At 42.0% G+C, this 21859-nt stretch overlaps 1 protein-coding gene across 2 annotated transcripts in view; it reads left to right on the top strand.

The window, feature by feature from the left end:
• Positions 1 to 13417, top strand: part of znf704 (zinc finger protein 704) — a 62125-nt gene extending 48708 nt beyond the window's left edge. For both annotated transcript variants that reach the window (XM_034704218.1, XM_034704220.1), the window contains exons 4-9: positions 1269 to 1540; positions 6682 to 6782; positions 7666 to 7960; positions 8815 to 8949; positions 9041 to 9132; positions 9298 to 13417. In XM_034704218.1, coding sequence (XP_034560109.1) covers positions 1269 to 1540; positions 6682 to 6782; positions 7666 to 7960; positions 8815 to 8949; positions 9041 to 9132; positions 9298 to 9412 — 1010 coding nt within the window. In that variant the 3' untranslated portion in view covers positions 9413 to 13417. The remainder of the gene's footprint in view (positions 1 to 1268; positions 1541 to 6681; positions 6783 to 7665; positions 7961 to 8814; positions 8950 to 9040; positions 9133 to 9297) is intronic.
• Positions 13418 to 21859: the final 8442 nt, after the last annotated feature.

Below are 21859 nucleotides of genomic sequence, written 5' to 3'. Positions count from 1 at the left end.
TGCTCGACATAGTGGCGGAAATCCAAAGTGCCCCATAACTGCGATCACATGCAGCCCCTTACAGTCAGCTGCACAGCTGACTTCCCATCCAGCTGAGCGGACATGCAGCCAACCCCTCAGCCACCATGCACGTGTTATCGCAGTCACACAGACAAATCACATACATCATGCACACATGCACAAAGTGGCTTTTAAATACCAACTGCACAGTTTTATCTTAATGAAGTCATAGAGATGTCAAGACCATGTAAACATGTCGGACGTCAAAATATGTGCATTTACATGAGTACACAGGAGGCTCTCAGGCAAAGCATTACTTCCAGATTCTAGTGAAGCTAGAGTCGTGATCAGCATGTTACATGCCCTAGAATTCGAATTACCGACACTTAGAGGTGTTTTCTTGTCTTTTCAAATCCTTACTTGATTTTATCACCAATACCAAATGTCTAACTCGGCAGCCTTCAATCGTAGTTGTGCCACTTCTCTTTTTAAGTGAAACAAAGTGAGGCAGAATACAACACTCTGCACTGAGACACATCAACAAGAAGCCAAAACAAACCAAACAAATTAGGTCTGCTCTTAACTTTTTACTCTCTTTGACTCACTCTGCTGAGCACACACACGCACACGCGCACGCACGCACACACACACACACACACACACACACACACACACACACACACACACACACACACACACACACACACTCACACACACACAGACACAATTTCTTTGTGTACTAGGACGGATATAATAGTGTGTGTCTGTGTGTGCGTGTGTGTGCGTGCGTGTGTGTGTGTTTGGATTAGTCGGTTTGTGACAGAAGTGTATGTACTTTTTTTACACACTTTTGTGAGCGCTAAAGTTTTCCCCAGCCTCAACCTTCACAAAGTGAAATCTCTTTTGTAGCTGATATTCAAAAGAAAGGCTTCTTTGATCCGAAAAAACAAGACCTTGCAGATGTCTCCTTGGAATCTCAGAACAAGAAAGTAACCTTTTTTATTTTCTTGTGTCACAGTCGACTGTATTGCTGGGAGGCTTTTTTGTGCAAATAAAGCCTTCTGATCTTAAACTAATGTCTTGATCTCCTATCAATGACAGAGGAACACCCACATGTTATACTGTGTGTTGTATCATCTACAAATATCCCTCAAGAAGAATTGATTGTTAGCTTTATTATCATGCTCTAACTTAACTCCTCACTTCCTCTTCCCTTTCTTCTCTTTATTTCATCGCACCCTCCTCTCTGTTCACCTCTACCTTCTCAGAGAGCGGTTCATGGAAGGACAATGGTTCGGCTGGCCCCTTTACACCATCAAGTAACAGCTCCTCAGGGGGCTACTGGAGCTGGTCTGCACCCAGTGACCAGTCCAACCCTTCTACACCCTCTCCGCCGCTCTCTGCCGACAGCTTCAAGCCCTTCCGTGTACCCAGTCTGGGCGGCGTGGGATCTGGTCCCACGGGACCTGAAGACCCGAGCTTGGACGACCAGGATGGCAGCAGCCTGCTCTTTGATGAGCCCATCCCTCGCAAGCGCAAGGTGAATACTGAGCACCTCAGCTGAGTTTAGAGGCTGAATACGAGTCTAGTTTTGCTTCTGTTTGGTGAAAAGAATCCTGTGTGAAGGCGACGTTGAATATATCTCAAGTATGAAAAATAATAAGTTAAACATAAAGAGATTTTGATCACTTTATCCTCTTTTCATTGACAAACATAGTCAGTCTTTTATCATCTTGCAAAACAGACACAGCCAAAATACTCTGAACATTAACAACTGAAAACAAAAGTTATGTCTTGTGATTACCTGTAGTTTCTTTTAATATTGCTAAGCACAGACAGTTCTAACCTTTTACATCACATTGATTCTCTGTTGAATGCTGTCAGAAAAAGCCTCTGAATTTTAATAACAGCACCTGCCCAGACATCAAAATGTAAAGCGGTATTACAGAAAGATTAGATGATGCTTGAACTAGACTCAAGGACGCAGGCTGATCATTATCCATACTTTCTAACTCCCCTCAGTGCAAGCTCTCATCAGTAGGTGGTGGTATGTAGCTTAGAATATAATGCAAAAAAGAGTGCATCACTAATGCAGAGTAAAAGAAAATAATTCATTTTTTTTGTATATTAAGCATTAGACAAGGTCTGATAACCTTTCAAAAAAAAATTAACCTTCTAGAGTTAGTTTTAAAAAATGTTTCTCTCAGGCTGCAAGTTGCAGTTAAAAGTTACAACCTCAATCCTCACAGTTTGTAGTAAAAAATAATTTATTTTCCAAACAGGACCTTGTTTGTCACAGTCACAACAAAAGCATGTTCTTGTATTTCAGTGTGAAGCTGTCTGATTCCTCCTAACAACAGGCAGATCTCTCAATAAGAAAAAGAGTCAGAGCTTGTCTTTGTTGTGCTGTCAGACAAACCCGAGCCGAGTGATTCCCCACACTGAGATAAACCACCTAGGTTATGAATGTAGTTGGGACTCTGACAGACTGATAGGCAGAGATGAAAATGGGACAGGGAGAGGACACGCAGCCTCTTGCTCCTGTGGTTGTGTTTGTTCCTTGTTGTCCAGATGTGAGAACAACACACACACAAACACACAGTTTCATTCTCACTGTTCATTTCTGTTCGTCTCATTTTCTACACACAGCTGACAGCTCATCACATCCACAGCTCAGTGTCACTCTCATTATTTTTTCAGATGTATATTGCTTCACTCTCTCTCCCCCTATCTTTATCTCTCTCTCTCTCTCTCTCTCTCTCTCTCTCTCTCTGTCTCTCTCTCTCTGTCTCTCTCTCTCTCTCCTTATCAGCACTCCTTCTTGCTAGTTTGTCGGTCGCTGTCAGCGTCTTCCATCTATCTCCCCTTACACTCTCTCTTTCTCCCCCACTTGCCAGTGAGTCCTCCCCCTCTCCCCTCTCTGTGTGTGTGTGTGTGTGTGTGTGTGTGTGTGTGTGTGTGTGTGTGTGTGTGTGTGTGTGTGTGTGTGTGTGCGTGTGTGCGTGCGTGCGTGCGTGCGTGCGTGCGTGCGTGCGTGCGTGCGTGCGTGCGTGCGTGCGTGCGTGCGTGCGTGCGTGCGTGCGTGCGTGTTCTCCCCCAGACATTTGCCCTTCATAATTACTTCTCATGCAGCCGCTCCACAACAGCAATAATGATTTTAATGCCTGCTACAGCAAACATAAAGATTCTGTCGGCTTCGTGTCTCCTCTAAAAATCGATAGAGACTCTTGGGTTGACTCCACATGAGCGCTCCGTACTGTATTAATTGGGGACTTATCACAAAGAGGGAGGAAAAGGAAGGTTACGGATGAAGAATTAAGTGGAACTAACCAGAGTTCAAGAAAAAGATTTAGCCAAAAGCAGAACAATGATATAGTTTCTTGCACAAAAACACATAAATGCTGTATTTTTGACGCCAAGGTTTCCCATGAAATTATCTACTCACTCCTCTTGGCAAGACAATAGCAGTTAGAGCTCACCATTTAATTAACTGTGAAATGCTTCTATAAAGAGAAAAACACACACACACACACTTGCTGACACACAGAACGGGCCTTTTGTTACCCAAACATAAAACAATGCACAGGGGAAGGATGATTGTTGTGTGTGTGTGTGTGTGTTTCTAAATGGAGGGGGGGGGATTAACACATTGTCAAAATTAAATCAGCCCCTTAACAATAGTTTGATGGACTGGCATTAGCAAAGGCTCAGAGGAGGGTTTCTTTCCATGACAAACAATGTGCAGTCTTTCCAAGAGGATAGTGGTGTAATTACAGAAGAAGTATTTACTGTAATTCAGCCTCAATCAACTCCTACATCAATCTGGATTTATAATAGCCAGGGATGTGTGTGTTTAGTCATCCAAACAATTAAATATTGTCAGCCTCGCTAATTGTCACCAGAATTAAAGCTAGGGTTGGTAGTCACAGAAAACTAGCATGAATTTGAGTGTAGCGTTTCCTCAGGACTCCATCTAACACCCCCCCCATCCCCTCGGAGCTCCTCCAAAACGACGCTCACATGCACGAGCCCCATTGATTCACGACTACATGATCGTGACTGATTCAAAACCGGTCCTCAGCACTTTGTTTGTGTTTTGCACTACGTCAACTCATGTCTCACTCAGCGGTAAGAACACAACAAAACATTATCATAGTGAAAGTTAAAACAAACAAACATGGCTATTGTTAGTACTCACAACTGTCATGCTAGCATTATCCAGTTGTACTGGTGACACAATATCAGGAGAAAAGCTATAATACATCTAAATTTTCTGTAGGACTAACTAGATGTCATTAATTCTTTTGCTTGTCAGAGCCAGCACAGTGAGAGCTTTTTAGACTCTAATCTGGACTACAGTCCTGAGCAAAGCACCTCATCGGGTCAGAGGGGACAGGCCCGAGGTCGAGCAAGAGGGGCAGTAAATAGAGTCAGGGGAAGCAGAGGCAGGGGACGGGGAGTGCACGCCTGGGAAATGAGCGCGCATGAGGCGGACAGAACGGCAGGGAGAGAGGGCAAGCTCAAATAGTGGCAGCAGCACCTAGCAGTGGCACTTCCGTTGGCAGCCTCAGCTGCCACTGCCTTACCGAGTCATTTGCAGCTGCCACAACATCGGCAGGTGCCGTGGCAGCTGCCACAGAGAACTCCACATCAGGGGCAGTTGGCACTCAACATCAGCAGGTGCTGTGGCCGCTGCCACGGAGAGCTCCACATCAGTGGCAGTTGCCCCTGCAAACGGAAGTGCCACTGCTAGGTGCCGCTGCCACTATTTGAGCTTGCCCCTCCTGACGGTAGGACGGGATTAGATTGGTTTCATAAATTGCACCCCAAAGTCTGGGATTGGTTGGTATTTTCCCAGGTTTACTCCGACTGTAGATAGCGCATTTTTTTGCTCTTTGTTAAGAAAAACATTATGTATTGATTTCCATCGGGACATAAAGATCATTAAGCCAGTATAACAAAAAGTGTATCTAAATCTGCCTGCCAGCCCCAGCTTCAATCAATTGAACAAATTATTAGTATTATTGTTATTGAATGCGTGAAATTACAAATACTGTCTTAGCCTGGGCTGTAACTCAGTTTAATGACTACCACTCGGTATATATACAATCACAGGTGACAGATGGCATCTCTTAACACGGTATGGAGCAAGGCACAATTTAGCACAGGCATGTGGATGTTAACCTGCAAGGAGGATAGACAGATGGTGGTACTAGCTCTGCCAGTGGTAGCCAAACTCTGGTTTAGCCGTTTTAAATGAAATCTGCTGAATTCTTACTGTTTTCAATGTTTTACCTTAGGACTAGTCAGTAAATCACAATTAAATGACCGTTATAACAACCTGGAAACAAGCCTCTTCAGATTATCCATTATAATTACGCTATAAATTGTGTATTGTCAATCCATTGTCAATTTTTCACATTTTAACTATATCAGAGTCAACAAGGTATGCAATTAGATCTTTCTTTCTTTTTTCTAAAGTTATATTTTGGGGCTTTTTTGCCTTTATTTGATAAGATAGCTGAAGAGAGACAGGAAATGTGGGGAGTAGAGAGCGGGGGAAGACTTGCGACAAATGGTCACCCAGGGAACCGAGCCGGTGACCTCTGCGTTGAGGACTGTAGCCTGTGTACGTGGGGTGCTTTGACCGATAGGCCACCAACGCCCCGCGATTAGATCTTTCTTAATGTCATTGTTAAAAAATTAAGACTTTACAAATGGCACTCAGTTCATGAGTTCATGACACGCTGACAGCTCTGTGTTACAGTGATGTTGAACATCAATTCAATAGAAAATCAGCAATGTAACTACTTTCACTCCCAAAGATAGCACATCCCAGATACTCGCCCTACCAGCTGCTTCTGTCTGTCATCAACCGCTTTGCATCAGTTGATGATCAAACCATCACTCTCTAGAATGGTTTGTGTGTTGTTTGATTTTGAGGAAGCTGCTTGACTTCCCTACAAAGTGTGAAATAATTCCATCTACTCCAGCTTCTTTAGCAAATGTAAGAAAAAAAAGTTACATCGACAGTGATAACCATACATTTGAAATTGGTGGTGCAACCTCATCCAGTTTCTTGTTGTTTGTTGGTTGGTTGGTTATGTTCAACTTTATAGTTACTCCAATGATCCTGCTGCATACAAATGAAAGTAAAGATAAAAGATGAAAAAAATGCATATCCTTGCATGACCCCTTGAAAACTTTCAGTACAAGAAGAGTAAAGCCTAAGTCAAAGTTTCTCATTAATATTTTCTTGTAGTATAAGTTATGCAGCCATTTAAAAAAGCCTGAGATGTTCTCCTACCTGCCTGGTAATGAGGAGGACATTTAAATGATGTACTTTTGAGTGGTGGCTAACCCTGCAGGGAAACACCGTAGATGTATCTCTGCTTCTGTGGCATAGAGATGAAATAAACGAGCAAGGGATTTTATTCACATATCATTCTACAGCAGCCAAGGGAGCTCATCTTCCCACTTTAGTAGTGTCTTTAGCTCGGTTGTGATAGCTTCTTATTTACTCTTGAGTTCAGAGGAGCTCAGTATCAACCGAACACAGATCAAACTGACTTTCCATAAAAGTCACTCTCCACAACAAACAAGCACAAGTCTCTCTGTCAGCATGAAACCATGTGTGAGCTCCTCTGACTGCAGCTGCTGTTTTCTGTGTGTCTCCTGCAGAACTCCATGAAGGTGATGTTCAAGTGCCTGTGGAAAAACTGTGGCAAGGTGCTGAGTACCGCTGCTGGCATCCAGAGACACATCCGTACCATCCACTTGGGGTAAGACACCAACACACGCACACACACGCAAGCTTGTCTTGTCATCGTAACAGCTGATTGACAGATTATGGAAAATCATGATGGTAACAGTCATGTGCTGCAGTTGTGAGCAGGGAGGTGACGGGTGAAGAAAGCATAGACCACACATTTAGACTATTTGACAAACAAACTGAAGCCACTCTTTTCTTTACTTATTTTGTAAAGAGGATCCACGCTTTTTCACTTGTGGGATGACTTTTATGTTGTTAGAGGAAATCCTCTAAAGCAGTCAAAGGGTTCAGGGTCCATGGGTCCCTGCAGATTAGATAGTAAGGCTGCAACTAAGTACTATTTTTGTAGTCGACTATTCACTGATTATTGAATCGATGAATTGACTGCAGGATCCCCTCTACAGAGTTTTCAGGCAGTCCTTTTCTTTGCAGTATTGAGCAGTTTTGGGACGTGATGGTGTCGCACCAGCCGGCAACTTTTTGCTATATTTTGTTCACCTGTCGCTCCCTAGTTGCTGTTCAACATGAGCAGCTCTCAGCAGAGATAGTAGGGATGAGACGGCTCACCCCTGAGTAAATCAGCTCTAGAAAGCCGTGCTATATCTGCTCACAGTGGGAAAAATGTGCATGATGAGGCATTTCTGTTGGCAATGTTGCACCCCTATCAGATAACAGAATGGATGTTCTTAAGCTTTTAATTCTGGTTGTATGTGATTATGTTTTACTAAGGGGTTCGCCTGAGCTAGGCTATACAGCAAAAAACTGCTATTATACTACATTCATACAGCATTTGCAAATGTATGCATCAGATCATCACCGGATAGGAATGTGGTAATAAGAATATCATTCTTTATACAGATATTCAGCTTTATTTCTCTCCCTGTGTTTCGTAGTCGGAACTGTGACTCTGACTGCAGCGATGGCGAGGAAGATTTTTACTACACAGAGATCAAGCTCAACACGGACTCCGTGGTCGATGGACTGAGCAGCCTGTCCCCTGTGTCCCCGTCCCTCCTCTCTCCCCCTCCTCCTCCCCCCTCTCCCCTCCCGTCCCTCAACCAGCTGGCAGACTCCCACCGACCTCCGCAGTCCTCCGACACCAAGGAGCCTCACGCTGGCGGCACCACCCCGCTCAGCCGCTCTGCGCCCAGCGCTCTCTACCTCATCCACACGGACCACGCCTACCAGGTGAGCAGGAAATGGAGGAAGCGCACACACATTAACACACACGGACACACATGGCGAGGTTAAGATCAATGCACACAGTCAACACGAGCACAAAGGATCGACGCACTCTCTTGATCAATATACACAACATAACAAACTCCTAACATGCACACAGTCTACCTCAAACTCTACCATCAGGGTCCTCATTAACCTGATGATGTGTCATTGTGTTTACAAAAAATACGAATGATGTCACAGCGACCTGAAGCCCCCTGCTCCCGTTAGCAGCTATGCTTACAGTTGTCTTATATTAACACGTAGCAGCGGGTTTGAACAATAGTTTGTAGGTGTTATAACACAATATATTAACTATATTAACTGTGAACTGTAATATTAATCATTTGACTTACAAGTGTTTGACATGTTGTTTCAATTTGAAAAATCAAGAGACTGCCGTTGTAAAAGTGCCAGAAATGTTTCATAAGTAGGGGTTCAGTTTGTTTTTTTCTATTTGAAGATTTGTCAGATAATTTTAAGAAGAAATATTACTTTAGCGCATTTTGGAATATCCCTTTTGGACAAAGGAAGAATTTTTCAGTTTGACCCCCTACATACAATTGCACAGAGCTGCAGGTTTCTTTCACAGCCTCATCACTTGTTAAAATACTGTCGAGTTTTTTAAGCCAATTCATTAAAAGGAAAAGTGTCAGAGTTTTGTAATTTTAAACCTGAGCAAAACAAGCAGCAATTAATAACTCTGAAAAACACAGCCAGAGTTTGAGGCTTTTGAGAGGACTGCTCAGAGGAGGCTCTAGAAATATTCTTGGTCCTTATAGGTAACTATTCTATCATTTGACCTTTGACCCTGCCCGCAGGCCACGGCTCCAGTGTCCATACCGTCCAACAGCAGTAATTCAACCAGCTCGGCCTCCACCAGCTTCACTCCCACCAACAGCTCCAGCTTTAGCATCTCCTGGCAGTCTCCACCCGTCACCTTCACCGGGAGCACGGTGAGGAAACTTTCGTGCACCTAATTTATTCCCGGCCACGCACAGCCTTTCTGTTTGGGTTCTTATTTTCTCACATTTCTTCCCTCTTCAGGTGTCTCCCAGTAAAAGCCAGGGCTTTGCTGAGCAGCGCTCTCAGACCATCGCCGTACTCTCATCTCCTCCCAGAGCCACCACCGCCCTCAGGTACTGATCCTCACCACTTGCTGGGTCCAATCTGACAGTTTCTTTGTAGATTCAGCTGTTCATTTTAACTACTTCAGCAGTGTTGAGTTTCTCAACATGATGATAGTTACAGATATCCCTCCATCATGATAGCTTAATAACTTAATGTCTATCTCTTTTCCGCAGTCGGAAGGTGCGTGGCGAAGGGAAGAAGTGCCGCAAGGTGTATGGCATGGAGAACCGGGACATGTGGTGCACCGCCTGCCGTTGGAAAAAGGCCTGCCAGAGATTCACCGACTGAGCGTTCGTCAATTACAACACGGCGCAACTCGCCGACAGGCACTGCTGCCGTTTTCGCCAGAGAAAGCTGGGAGGGGCATCGTTTTGCATGCATTTGGTTTCCTTCAGCTCAAAATTGCAACTGTCCGTCAAGCTCTGACTTAAACCCTGTGGATGCCCCTCCCCCTCAGCTCCACTGGACCATTCCAGCCGTGGAAGGAACCAAAGGACAGCGCAGACAACTTTGAAAATGCCGTCCGGGATTCCCACTACTGCCTCGCCATTCCTGTCACTCCCAGTTTTTGGGAAACCACAGTGCAGCTAAACCGTGTAAAGAAAAATGATCTAAAGATTTCTTCTGTTTTTTTTATGTTGAGTCCAGTGTTGCATCTTTCTATGTTTTGTAAGGCTCTGGTTTTTAATTGGAAGTCAAAGAAAGGGTCCAGATTAAAAGGCCAAAAGTTTTTGGGGTTTTTTTGTGTTTTATGAAAGAAAAAAAACTTTTTTTATCCAAAAGGAGAATGGGCCTCTTGGACCTCCAGCAGTTTTTGAACAATGCAAAAAGGCATGGAGGTAAAATTCTCAGTTTTTCGTTCTTCCTTTTCCACTTGTTCATCTCCTGTTTCATTTTTGGACTAATTTCAGCGATTGGTTATCACCAACATCTTTCAGCCTCCGCTGGTTTCTCACCTGCTCTTCACTCCCGAGAGAAAGAAAGAGAAGAGATGCTCAAAAAGAATGGGAGGAATAGAGACACACAAAAGGCAAAGGCCCAATGCAAAAAAAAAGACAAAACTTACAGTCAGGGAAAGCAGGTGGCCATGTCAGTGATTTATCACATAAAAAGCAAACACAGAAACACACATAGGTATGCCCACACAATCAAAGCAGAAGGCAGAAACTGTTTTCTATCTCACTTTTTTTATCTGGTTTCATTTGGTTTTGTTTTATCAGGGATGTGATTCTGCAGAAAGCAAAAACCAGCAGCTCAAACTTGGGATTAAACTGTACACAGCACTAACTCAGTACCTTCTCTTTCATTACACATGACAACTTTGCAACCAAAAACTCCTTTATCTTATTCCTTCTGTTTTTGGTTTGTGTTAAAGTGCCACGTTTACTGTTGTTGATGTAGTTTTTTATTTTCATTCTTTGATTTCGGTGAAACTAAGACTGTTTACGTACCACCTGCTACAGGAAGTGTGTTCAAAAACCATCCTGGCTGCACTGGAAGCATGAAGCCAGCAGCGTGCAAGGCCATAAAAAGATAAACATGTTTCACCATATATACAGAGAGACAGACCACCCTCCTCCTCAACAAACTTTTACACCTTTCAGTGGGAACAAAATATCTTTGTGTTTACGTACGCCACGAAGGAGGAGGCCTGAAAACCAAAAGTGAGGCACTTACATTTGAGGTTACTTCTAGAGAGTTGAAAATGGTTCTTTCTTCCAATACCCCTCTTGATTTTCCAACTCATAAGAGGAGGCAAGAGCAAAATTTTTGAACCATTATTTTCTCCAAGGGCAGAATAAGTTCTAAGCACTTGATTAGGTCACTTCTTTGTTGTCCCACATGCACTGCACACTTAATTCACTTGGCAACATGCAAGCAAAGCTTTGGCGCCAGTTTTCATAAGAGTCCCTGTGTTCAGCTCTTAACCTTGTTACTGATGAGGTCAGTTGTGTGATTGGTCAAAAAAATGTGCTTATCTGATTTGTCATTTGAATGTTTGTTTGAATTCCTGCTGCTTTGTAGGCTCAAAGGCAGGAAACAAAATCACAAAGCCAAATAGTTTGCAGATGTTCTCTTTGTTGTGAGAGGTGGACCGACTCTTTTGTCGCCTGGGCCTGAAAATTATAGAAAAATACTGAGTTAAAGCTCCTGTGAGGAGTTTTAGCTGGTACTGAAATTATAACTTTATGAGCTACATTATCAAACAAGACCATCTTTGGAAAAGACTGCTCATTTCTATGTATTTATTCTTATGCTTGGGACCACTGCTGGGGGGTAGGTGTCAGACAAACCTTGTTTACATCTTCCACAGCAGACTCACAGCACAGCAAGTGATATGTTTTACTATATAGAGGTTGACACTTTTATCAGATGAAAGCTCTTGTTTTGCAAATTTACAGCACAAGATCAGTAAAGAGTAATGGTTACCTTTTTGTCCACAGGGGGCACCAAAAACTACACAAACAGAAAGCTCCTCACAGGAGCTTTAAAGTTCTACCAATAGGATATCATTCTGTTTCTACATCTACAATCTGCTTTCTATGAAATCTGTTTAAATGCACGGTAATGTATCTGTTTAGTTACATATATTCAACAGAATTAGTCCAAACCAACACCAGCTAATAAACTCACATGCTCGCTCATTAAGTACGTCTGCACCTGAGAATCATAGCTTTGTCGTGTTATTATGTTTCTGTCTGTTCTTGTATATAAGTAGTTCTTGTATTCTCTCTTTAAGCTCCATGTTTATGACCAGTTAGACCGGTTGTTACATCCGCCACCTTATGAACAAGACAGGTTCAGCTATGTCTCTGCGTGAGGAGATAATGTACCATTCAACCTGTCCGGCTACGACGACTATTTTAGATATAGGGATAGCCTTAAAGTCACTTTTAAAAAAGAAAATCATTGTGCTTCTTCTATTTCATGACATTGATGTTTCAGAAAGAAATATTTAGATTATCTCCAAAATAATTTGCCATCATATTATGTGAACGTGTTATTGTTTAAGAAAGACAAATCTATATATGTAAAGAAACATTGAAAAAGACATTCATTTGGCTGTTTTTATTTTATTTTTCATATACATATTCAAATATATATGTATGACATAAAATACTGTTTATTGATTTTGTTTTCATGTTCTGCTGATGGATTTTTGTACCTATTGTTACTGTAGGAGGGAGTGAGGAATAATTCTCACACAAGCCAAGCTTATTTTGCTCTTTCAGTGGATGTGACCCGCACGCTCCCGCCTCAAGCTCCTACACGCCACGCTCCCCGCTGCTTACCGCTAAGCGCTCCAACACCACAGTTGATTAAAACCTTTATCTTATTTCCAATTCTCCCCTCTCTGTGTCACGCAGGACCACTTGCAATTAGTTTGATTGACATCTCGGTGTGTTTGTGTGCACGTGTGCGGTCACAGGCGTCTGTGAGCGAACGTGAAGGAGCCTCAGGCAAAGTGTGCGAGCTGCCACTGACGCTCGGTGCTCTGCTCGCCCCCACTCTTCCCTCCAAGCATTTCTCCCGCTCCTCCTAAGGAGCTTTTACACCTTTATTAAAAGGCCTGTGGCGTTTCCCTTGTCAGGGTGGGTGTAGGTTGGCGAGGAAACACTTAAGAGTTCAAGATGTTTTTTGTTGCTCCAGACCTGAGAGGCTGGATGTGGCCGATGTTTTAACTCCATGCACTTCCCACTGCCCTTTCTCCATCTTTTTGGTGCTTCATGTGTGTGTTCTGAAAGTCTCCTCCATTGGTGCGTTTGGAAAAATCTGGCAGCCAATCATATCATGTTAGGATTCTGTCCAGGAACAAGTCCCAGCAGAGCATTCAGAGGGTATGGCAGCATCTCCAGGCAGCTAATTTCGAAGAAGTTCTCTTGTGGTCACTGTTGTTGTCATCAAATGGCATGTGTGAAGATTTGGCCAAAAAAAGCCATACATCTTAAGGGCCTCAAAAGAACATTTACTGCCTTTTGTCCAACTTGTTCATCTCCTAGAACATCAGTAAGGAACTCTGGGATTTGTTCGTGAACAGTGTCTTGGTCTGAATTGGACATCTTTGTCCTGACATTGCCAATGGCACAGAGATGATTTTGGAGCGTTCAAAGACACTCAGTCCAGGTCTCTTCTTGCATTCTGAAAATGCTGGTGCTCTGGCCTCGGTGGGGGAGAAATGGAGGTGCTATATTCCCCATGCAGTGCTGTTTCTCCCATGTGTCATTCAACTCCATTTTGTACACATTGTGATGCTGTAGAACATGAAAATAAAAACACCCTGCCTCAAGTTTACCAAGTGTCCAGGCATAGTTAGTGAGTGGGTCCCACTGAAAAACAAAACTCTGTTCTCTCTCCTGCCTCCTGTGGTATTTTGATGGTTTTATTTATTTTCTTTTGTATTGCATTGTTTTTATTTAGTGACTATGAAAGTTTAAAATCTTACATGTAAGCATTGAAGCACCTCTAGCACACCTGAACAATTGAAATAGCCAACAGTTAAACTAAGCTAACCGACCATCTTTGACCTTAAACACGTCAGTTAACTGACAAATTTCAGATTCACTCAATTATGTCACTTGATTTGGACATTTTGAACATACAAATGTCTTTCATTTTATAGTCATGTAACTGCAAATGTTCTTTTCACTTGATGAAAACCAAGCCAACTAAATCTGCTGATGAAAACCATTGCACATGCTCAGCGGCTCTACGCTGCACCAGTAAATTGGTTGTGTGGTCAGCCCATATCCAAATTGTCGTGAATGATCCAACCGTTTCAGAAGAACAACACAATAACCCAAAGTCAAATTCTTGCTTAAAATGTTGAAGAAAATGAATGAAATGGTGCTTCTAAGCAACATAAGACTTGAAATTCACACCCAGCACATGAGCGTGTCACAGATTTGTTTGGGATGTTGTATTATTAACTGTCTTTCGGGCGAAACTGGCAGCTCAGGGTGGATCAAGATTCATATTTAAACTCTCAAATTGACTCCCTAACGATGCCAAACATGCCATATGTTTTTCTCCCCCTGATGTGATCAACCAACTTGTTCATACTGGAGCAGCAGTGAGCCCTCAGCCCTGTGAGCCGCTTAAACCCGCACCCAGAGCAGGGGCTTCAACCGTTATAAACATGTGTTGGCACAGCAGAATTAAAACTGTGCTATCAAAGAGCCACAATAGGCGGTCTTGTTGCCTCGGTGAGAGTGATATGAATACTTATGAGGGCTTGTTTTTCCTCCTTCAAATGGAGCGGTGGCGGCTGTTGTGGCTTTTGTTCTCTCTGCGTGGTTACCCCCCCCCCCCCCCCCTCCCTCCTTCCTCCGACACCACCACCTATTAAAGAGCCGAGAAATCAGCTATGATTTATAATCTGAATAAAACAAGATAGAATTACTCTGCTTACTGGGGTTATTGAAATCAACCCCTGTGAGTTATGAGGGACCCTCAGTGTACAGCTACATCCTCACACTCTTGCTTTTCCTGTGTCCAGTTTAGCTTCCAAGCATTGACAGCTTTTACAGCAGTGCATGTGTTGACAGTTTTATGAGACTTCCTGGTTTATGTACCTGATCCCATACCCTTACTGGGATTAATATTTCATACATGACAAGACTTGTTTGTGACAAGAAGCTGACACTTATTATACCTTTATATCATTCACGTATAGGTCAATATATGCTACAATGTAAACAGATTAAGCAGCAGAACAGTATATCTAAGCTATAGTACCAGTGTGTATTAATCTATGTATGCTATCCCTGACTTCTCTAAATTCCTGTTTTTTATCTGCAATGTCAGCTGCAGGAGTCGAGGTCAAAGGTCAAAAAGTCTGTGGTTGCATATATTAGCTGGTCTCTCACTTCTAGCAGGTTATGAAACATCTGTTACCTGCCCTGCTAGTGTACAGGCTCCTACCAGGCCTACTCTACCACATTCTGACAACAGGTGGCGCTCATGTTAAACTTCCTGTAATTGTAAATACTCGTTTTATTTTGAATTGTCCTTTCAAAACACACAGATTGGCTGTGTGCAAGCTTCAGCATACCTGAGTCGTCATGGCGTTGCCTCGTATGACCCTCTCAGTATGGATTGAGTTAGCAGCGTGTCCTCAAAGAGTCCGCCTCCCACCGACTGTAGGGCCAGTTTCCATAGCAACTGTGCTGACAGGCAAGGTTATGTGATTCTGCTCCTATCGGCTGTCAGAGCTGGAGCTGGAGCATGGCTGAGCTGTTGTCAATAAAAAGAGGAGGGACACCAATCCTTCATTCATTCAGGAATGTGAAGGAGGAGGAGAGTTGAAAGAGAAAGAGGTTTTGTGCTTTTCACTCAAATATTGTTATCATAAAAAAAAGAAGATAAATTCTAAGCATGTGTTTCCAGTAGTTGCACCCCCCCCATTTGTGGTTACCTTTGGAGAAATATAGGAGTCCTGAATGTGCCTTGAGGAGAGTAGAGTTTCTCGAAAACTCTGTGTGCAGGAGTGTTGCTGTGATATGCAGGACCACAGCAGCGATGCAGGAATGTCTCTGGTGCTGGCTAGTCTGAGTTCTGCTTTCTATACCTGTAATTCAAAGATTTGTGATACAAAGACACGTCCTGTGAGTTGCGTTCAGAGGCCCTTTTGGCCCATTAATGGTTCTGGAAAGATGCCGCGAGGTCTATGAGTGACTTTTCTACTCTTTGCTGTAAATTATTTTTTGATCCAAACTTATGCTGATACTGTGTTTCTATGTGTGTTCTTTTTTTCGTCTGTTGTTTTTCCTCCTCTTTGTTTTCCCAAACATAACTCCTCTCCCTTTTGTACAAGGGCTTGTAGATAATTGTATGTCGATGTAAAGAATCGCTGTTGTAGTGCAATCTAGAAATGTTTGGGAAATCAAGGAAACCTCATTCAACTAACAGCTTGTGAAACAGTCGGTGAGATGATCCTTTTTTTTTTTTTAGTGCGGAGCTTAAAAGTTGTTTCCAAGGGAGCAAAGAAGCATCACTTTCTTCATGTGACGGTGGGGGTGATAATAATAAAAAACATCTCCCTAAATTCTATCTTTAGATTTGATTATCCAGAACAAACTTCACATTTCTCTGCCTCAGCTTCATCAGTTTTGACTTACATATGCAACATAGAGAGTGCTGACCCACCCTCTCTTTAAACTGGATCATCTCATTGGCTGTTTTATCGGATTACAATCATGTAGACCTCAAGAACTCAATGACTGTCGCACTGGATTTTTACACTCTTTTTCAAACAGTATATATACTATATGCTCTGGTCTTACTGTATTTTTAATACTGCATGTGCATGCAAATAAGGAAATTATGAGATACATGACTTTATATAAATGTGCTCTATTTGTGCGTTGGCATCCATGAAGGGGGTTGGGAGCAGCCTGGGTTGCCTCAATTTACCCTTGTTTTGTTTAAACTGCACACTTGATGGTTTTCAAACTTTAGATGGTGTGCAAAAAGAAATCCCCTAAATTCTTTGCTGGATGATATTTTCAGTCTATGTATAATCCGTTAATACATATTGATTATACCAGATGCAATATGATACTGTATCTTTGCTTTGGTCTTTCAAGTGTTAACCAAAAGCCATTACAATACAGTGACTATGAACAAATTCCCTATAACCTAAAGCCATTTTACTGTACTTTTGAGAACTGAAATAAATACAGACTTTGATTGGCAGTGGCTGCTCTCCACCCTGGCTTGGTTGACATAGTATGTTGAATTTTATATTGTTTCAAAGCCTCTAAATGTAAATGTTTGATACATGTTTCCAGACTGCAACACTAAACCATAGATGCAACACATTGCTCCTTCAGATCTGTTCAGGGGCAGTGCACACTGTGGGTTGTAAAATGATCACTACCTTGCAAGACACTAGAATTGATGAAGAATTTTGAGGATGCTAATACTGCGCTGAGGGGAAGCCATCCTCAGGCACTCTTTTTACGAACAACTTTGAGTTCCGCGTCAAATGTTTTTCTCAGAATAGTTTGACATTTGGGGAAATACTAGCTTTTTGAGAAGAGGAGACTGAGAGCTGCAGCTGTAAGCTAGTAAGCTGCTAGGGGGCAGCAAGCTCATTTTAGCCTAGCAAACTGTGATAACATGAACCTTCTAGCAGTTTCGAAACACAAAAATCAACATATTGTATTGTGTCTGTGGTTTCAATACAAAAACTTCAGCATCAATAAACCTATTTGCAGCTTCATGGACACAGTTAACATCTAAAATAGTCTGCCTTATCAGTACTGGGAGGGAAACTTGTTACCCCCTGAGAGACTTAGGCTGTTGATGCATCTCCAATTGCACAGTTAAAAGAGCATTGATCTCATTTATCTGTGAATAAGCTCACATTCCAATGTGTCAAGTTATTCTTTAAATGCCTTTTGATGTGGCACTCGTGTTCAGTCAGTGCAGGTCCATAATGTGATTCATTCAACTCTCAGTTGCAGGTATGTGCTGAGTGACATTTTCATACACTAAAGACAAAATGCCCTGTGCTGTTCTAGCATGACCGCCCTGAATTCGTCTCCTCCACTGAGTAGCATTAACTTCAAATTTCTGACACTGAAACAGCAACCCTGTGGGAGAAGGCTTCACTTTGCTGACGGTTGAGGAATTATTTACAACACCAGAGTGCTCTGATATCTCAAACAGTGTCAGCTCTAACAGGAATATACCCCTCTCCCAAAGCCTCTTCTCACCACGCTGTTTTAGACGAGGAAATTATGTCTGTGAGCTGGTTTAAATCTACTGGCACAGCACCAGCACGAGTCCCATAGGTGTTCCTCCTCTGGGTCATCAGGAGTAACAGTATGTTTTCATGAGCCTTGTGTCTCATGACTGCAGGATGAATTAAACAGCATTTATCATTCTGCGCTATTTTGCTCTGCAAGGTTCTCCTCTTTTTTCAATCCAGCACTCGAGAAACTACAACATTTACATCAGTCTGCATCATTTATCAAAAGGAATCGATTAAGCAAGCTTTACAATATGCAACTAAATATCTCAGCTGCAAACATTTGTTGCCTAGCTATGTTTTATTTTTCATAAATAGCTTTCAGGCAGGACTTGTTTCACTGCACTTATGCTTAAGCTGATATTACACAACCTGGACCTCTTCACACACACAAACACACACAGGAACACATACACACACACAGGAACATTTTGAGTGAACAAGGTGTGAGCGCCTACTGTGTTAGATCATATCATCGGGGTAATATGCAGCCATGCTGGTCGACATATGTCCCTGTGGCTTCAGGTCTCATCCTGTGATGATGTGTGTGGCTTGCTGGTGTTAGCTTGTGTCTCACTAGGCCGCTGGTCTCTAACACAGTTAACATCAAATGTATGTGTATGTATTTGTGTGTGCTGTGATGACATGATGAAGTGTGTTTCAGATGACCGCCTGAGGTACGTCCCATCTGCTCAATGTAGCATTTACACTTTACCCTGTTTGTTTGTGTGTGAGGAAAGTGTAAGCACTAAAGCTAACTGTGAGCATGTGTGTATGTGAGTGTGTGTGAATCTCCAGTCTCTGATCAAGCCATTCCTGCGGCCATAAATGCACAAGTTTCAATGTGCAAGCTGTCATACCTCATGCATTATCAACCAGTACATTGACATGGCATATTAAACCTCCCCATGCTGCTTTTTTCACACCATGCTTGTCTCTATCTCATGACCAAAGTGAAATGTAAGGAGCCCGCAGTACGGGGATTTCTCTTGAACGTGATGCCAAACGGGGTCACGTTGCATCTGGTTTAAGCTCACTGACATTAAACATGATGCAGTGATTGTAGTGATGCTCATCCATGCTGTAGACACATGCAGTGCTCTAGTCTTTCTGCTCCTCTGAGGCGTTTACGGTGCACAAGAATTAAGAAATTAGTGTGTCAAGCAAGCAAGACATGCACAGCCTCTTATTGGGGTACTGGGGGCTGTTTATGTGTCCGTGTGTGTCCGAGGCATTGAATAATTGATGAGAAACAGCACATGTACACAGGCTCCATCTGTGACCTGAACTGATAAGAATCATTGCCATCCATGAAATTAGTTGCTTCCTCTTGCTGCGAGGGTGCAGGAGGTTCAAAACAGGGGGAAGGGAGAAGGAGGCCCATATGGATCCGTTTTACACAAGCAATACAGTTCTGTATGTCAAGCAACAATAGAAATGTCTCTTTCTCCAATAAGGATATCACAGTGGTAAAAATATTGTATGATCCAAACTTACAATATTGGACACAAATTCATTATGTCGGGGTATGAAATGCTTAAAAAAAAAAAAAGGAAATATGCACCAAACTCTTGCCGACAGTTTGGTTAAAACACTGATTCCTATCTCATGTTTGGATGTCAAATACAAAGCTACTTTTCTGGCGATTAGCTTAGAAATAATGAGAACAGCTGCCACAGCAAGCTTCCTACTATTAGCGGTAGTTAGAGATGAGAGAAGAGTAAGAGAAAAGATGGGTAACTGCTCCGTAGACATTATTAGGATGAATGGGAAGCCAACAGTTGGATTAGCAAAGCAATTATATAGAAAAAGTACAGCTAAACAGGTCGTTCTTTCATGACGCTTGCTAGCTCAGTAGCAGAAAAATAAGTTATCATGCTCCACAAGCTGATACATTCCTTTGTGTTGTATTAACTCTTTTTAAAGAATAAATCATAAAAAGATGCTGTTTTAATTTGTGAGCTTGAGCAGTTGTTAAGGACTAAGCCATGCTAACCGTCTGCTAGTTGTTTCTTTGTTTTTAACATACAAACTTGAGAGGGCTATCACTCTTCTAGTTAAGCTAGTTTTGACGTTTCTCTCAAAAACGTCAAAGTAACTGAGTGTATGGGGTTATAGGAAGTTACTTTGGAACATTTCTGAAGGTTTATTTTTGCCTTCTACGCTCTCTCTCTCTCTCTCTCTCTCTCACAAACCAAGCCATGTTTGAACTGAATGTTCTCTTTCTGCACATTTAAAGGCCTGCTTGATCATATTACACACAGAGACAGTTTCAGTGTCACACACTCAGTCTGCACATGAGACTTTTTATTAACACAACACACACAAAGCACTTGCATTATGTATCTGTCCTGTCATATATAGTATACTCTGTTGTACCAATGATGTTTTCTCATATTCTTTTACATGAAATAATCCAATTGTTTCTATGACTAATCTATTCAAGTATGATTGTTTCTCAAAGAGGAAAAGTCAATACATACTGACTGTTAACTCCTGTATCATTTTTCTTTCTTATCTGATCTCTGTTTGTAGAAACCTTTGTTCTTGTTGTAAATTGTGTTTACTGACAGATTGCGTTCTGGTGCTGTTGTTGTTTGACTCTGTGTGCAGTTTAGACCTCCTCCAGAGTGATCTGTGTGACTGGACAGCTCTGGAGGCATCTGGTTATAACTGAATAAAGATTTTTTGGCAGCTGTTTGTAAGATTCTGTCACCCTGTCTTTTCGTATCTCTGCTTTCCACACTGTAACAGTTTCTGTTAAAACACACTCAAAACAAACTTTATGACTGTAAAATGTTAGCCTCTTCAGTCCCTGTATGTTACTAGAGTTTGGTGTATTAATTTGCACAAGATTTAAGAGAGGATTATGTCAAATATTACGTTTTCACTCTGAAATCTAACGCTGCACCTCCCTCAGGTTTTACTCCCACTTCTACATTATGATGTTGAATGAAAACTCCTTGAAAACTTCTGATCAAACCCAAACTATGCCTCTTTTTACTAAGTAGCCTATAGCATCTGCTCATGATCAAATAAGCAGCAATGAAAGTTTAAGTGTGAAAAAAAAAGAAAGAAACCCTACCAACCATCTCTTAAGTGTAAATTTAAATTTAAGAAATCTGATTTTTGTGTGCATCCTACATCAGGCTGCTTGAGAAAATTATTCTTGTCAAACTTATTTCTCTTCTCAAACAAACCCATACTGTTTGGCATTACATTTTTTCATGTAGGACGCCTGTTGCTTATACTGCCAAGCAGATTAAGATCACTTTGGAGCACTTCTTCTCTCACTATCCTTGTAGAATCAAGCTTCTTGGGACATCACTAAATATAAATATTTTGGGCACTGGGTGTTACTGAGTCAGTTAAGTCTGCTCTCCATGCAAACAGGTCTGGTCCGGATTGAGAAAAATAAAGCCATCAGGCACTGCTTCTGTTCTTGGCTGCACTCTTGTGGTCAAATGAGGCACTGCATCTACATGAGGGTTGTTGTTTTTCCCCCTCAAAACAGTCTTTTTTTTTTACTCTGAGAACTTCTATTACCAATGCCAGGCACACGAATATCACCATGATTCAAACACAGTGATACTTTGTATTAGAGGAACATCAGTGGTAAGGATTTAGGATCCACATCCATGTGTTAGACACTGGTCTACCAGCAGGGGAGGCCTTGGACCAGGGCCCTTGTGTCCTTCATTTGTATACCATAAGAAACCTTGGACATTTTCAGACATGGTCAGTTGACCTCCATCAGTAGACCTGTGTGTATCTGTCAACCAGAGCAGTGTTTGGTGGTGTTTCTTTTTAAAAGTTCAATATTTTCAGGGAGTTAATGATTTGAAATGAGCTTGTTAAGACAACTAAACAAATATTTATCTTATTAAAGATGCAATCTTGTATTGTTCAAACATTTATCCCCAAAACAAGTATGAAATCAGCATTTGACAAATGTTAAAAAATCTAACCAATAAATCTTC

The sequence above is a fragment of the Notolabrus celidotus genome, chromosome 16 (assembly GCF_009762535.1).
Source record: "Notolabrus celidotus isolate fNotCel1 chromosome 16, fNotCel1.pri, whole genome shotgun sequence".
Classification (NCBI taxonomy): domain Eukaryota; kingdom Metazoa; phylum Chordata; class Actinopteri; order Labriformes; family Labridae; genus Notolabrus; species Notolabrus celidotus.
The sequence above is the reverse complement of the archived record's forward strand: the minus strand, read 5'-3'. Positions and strand labels throughout refer to the sequence as shown.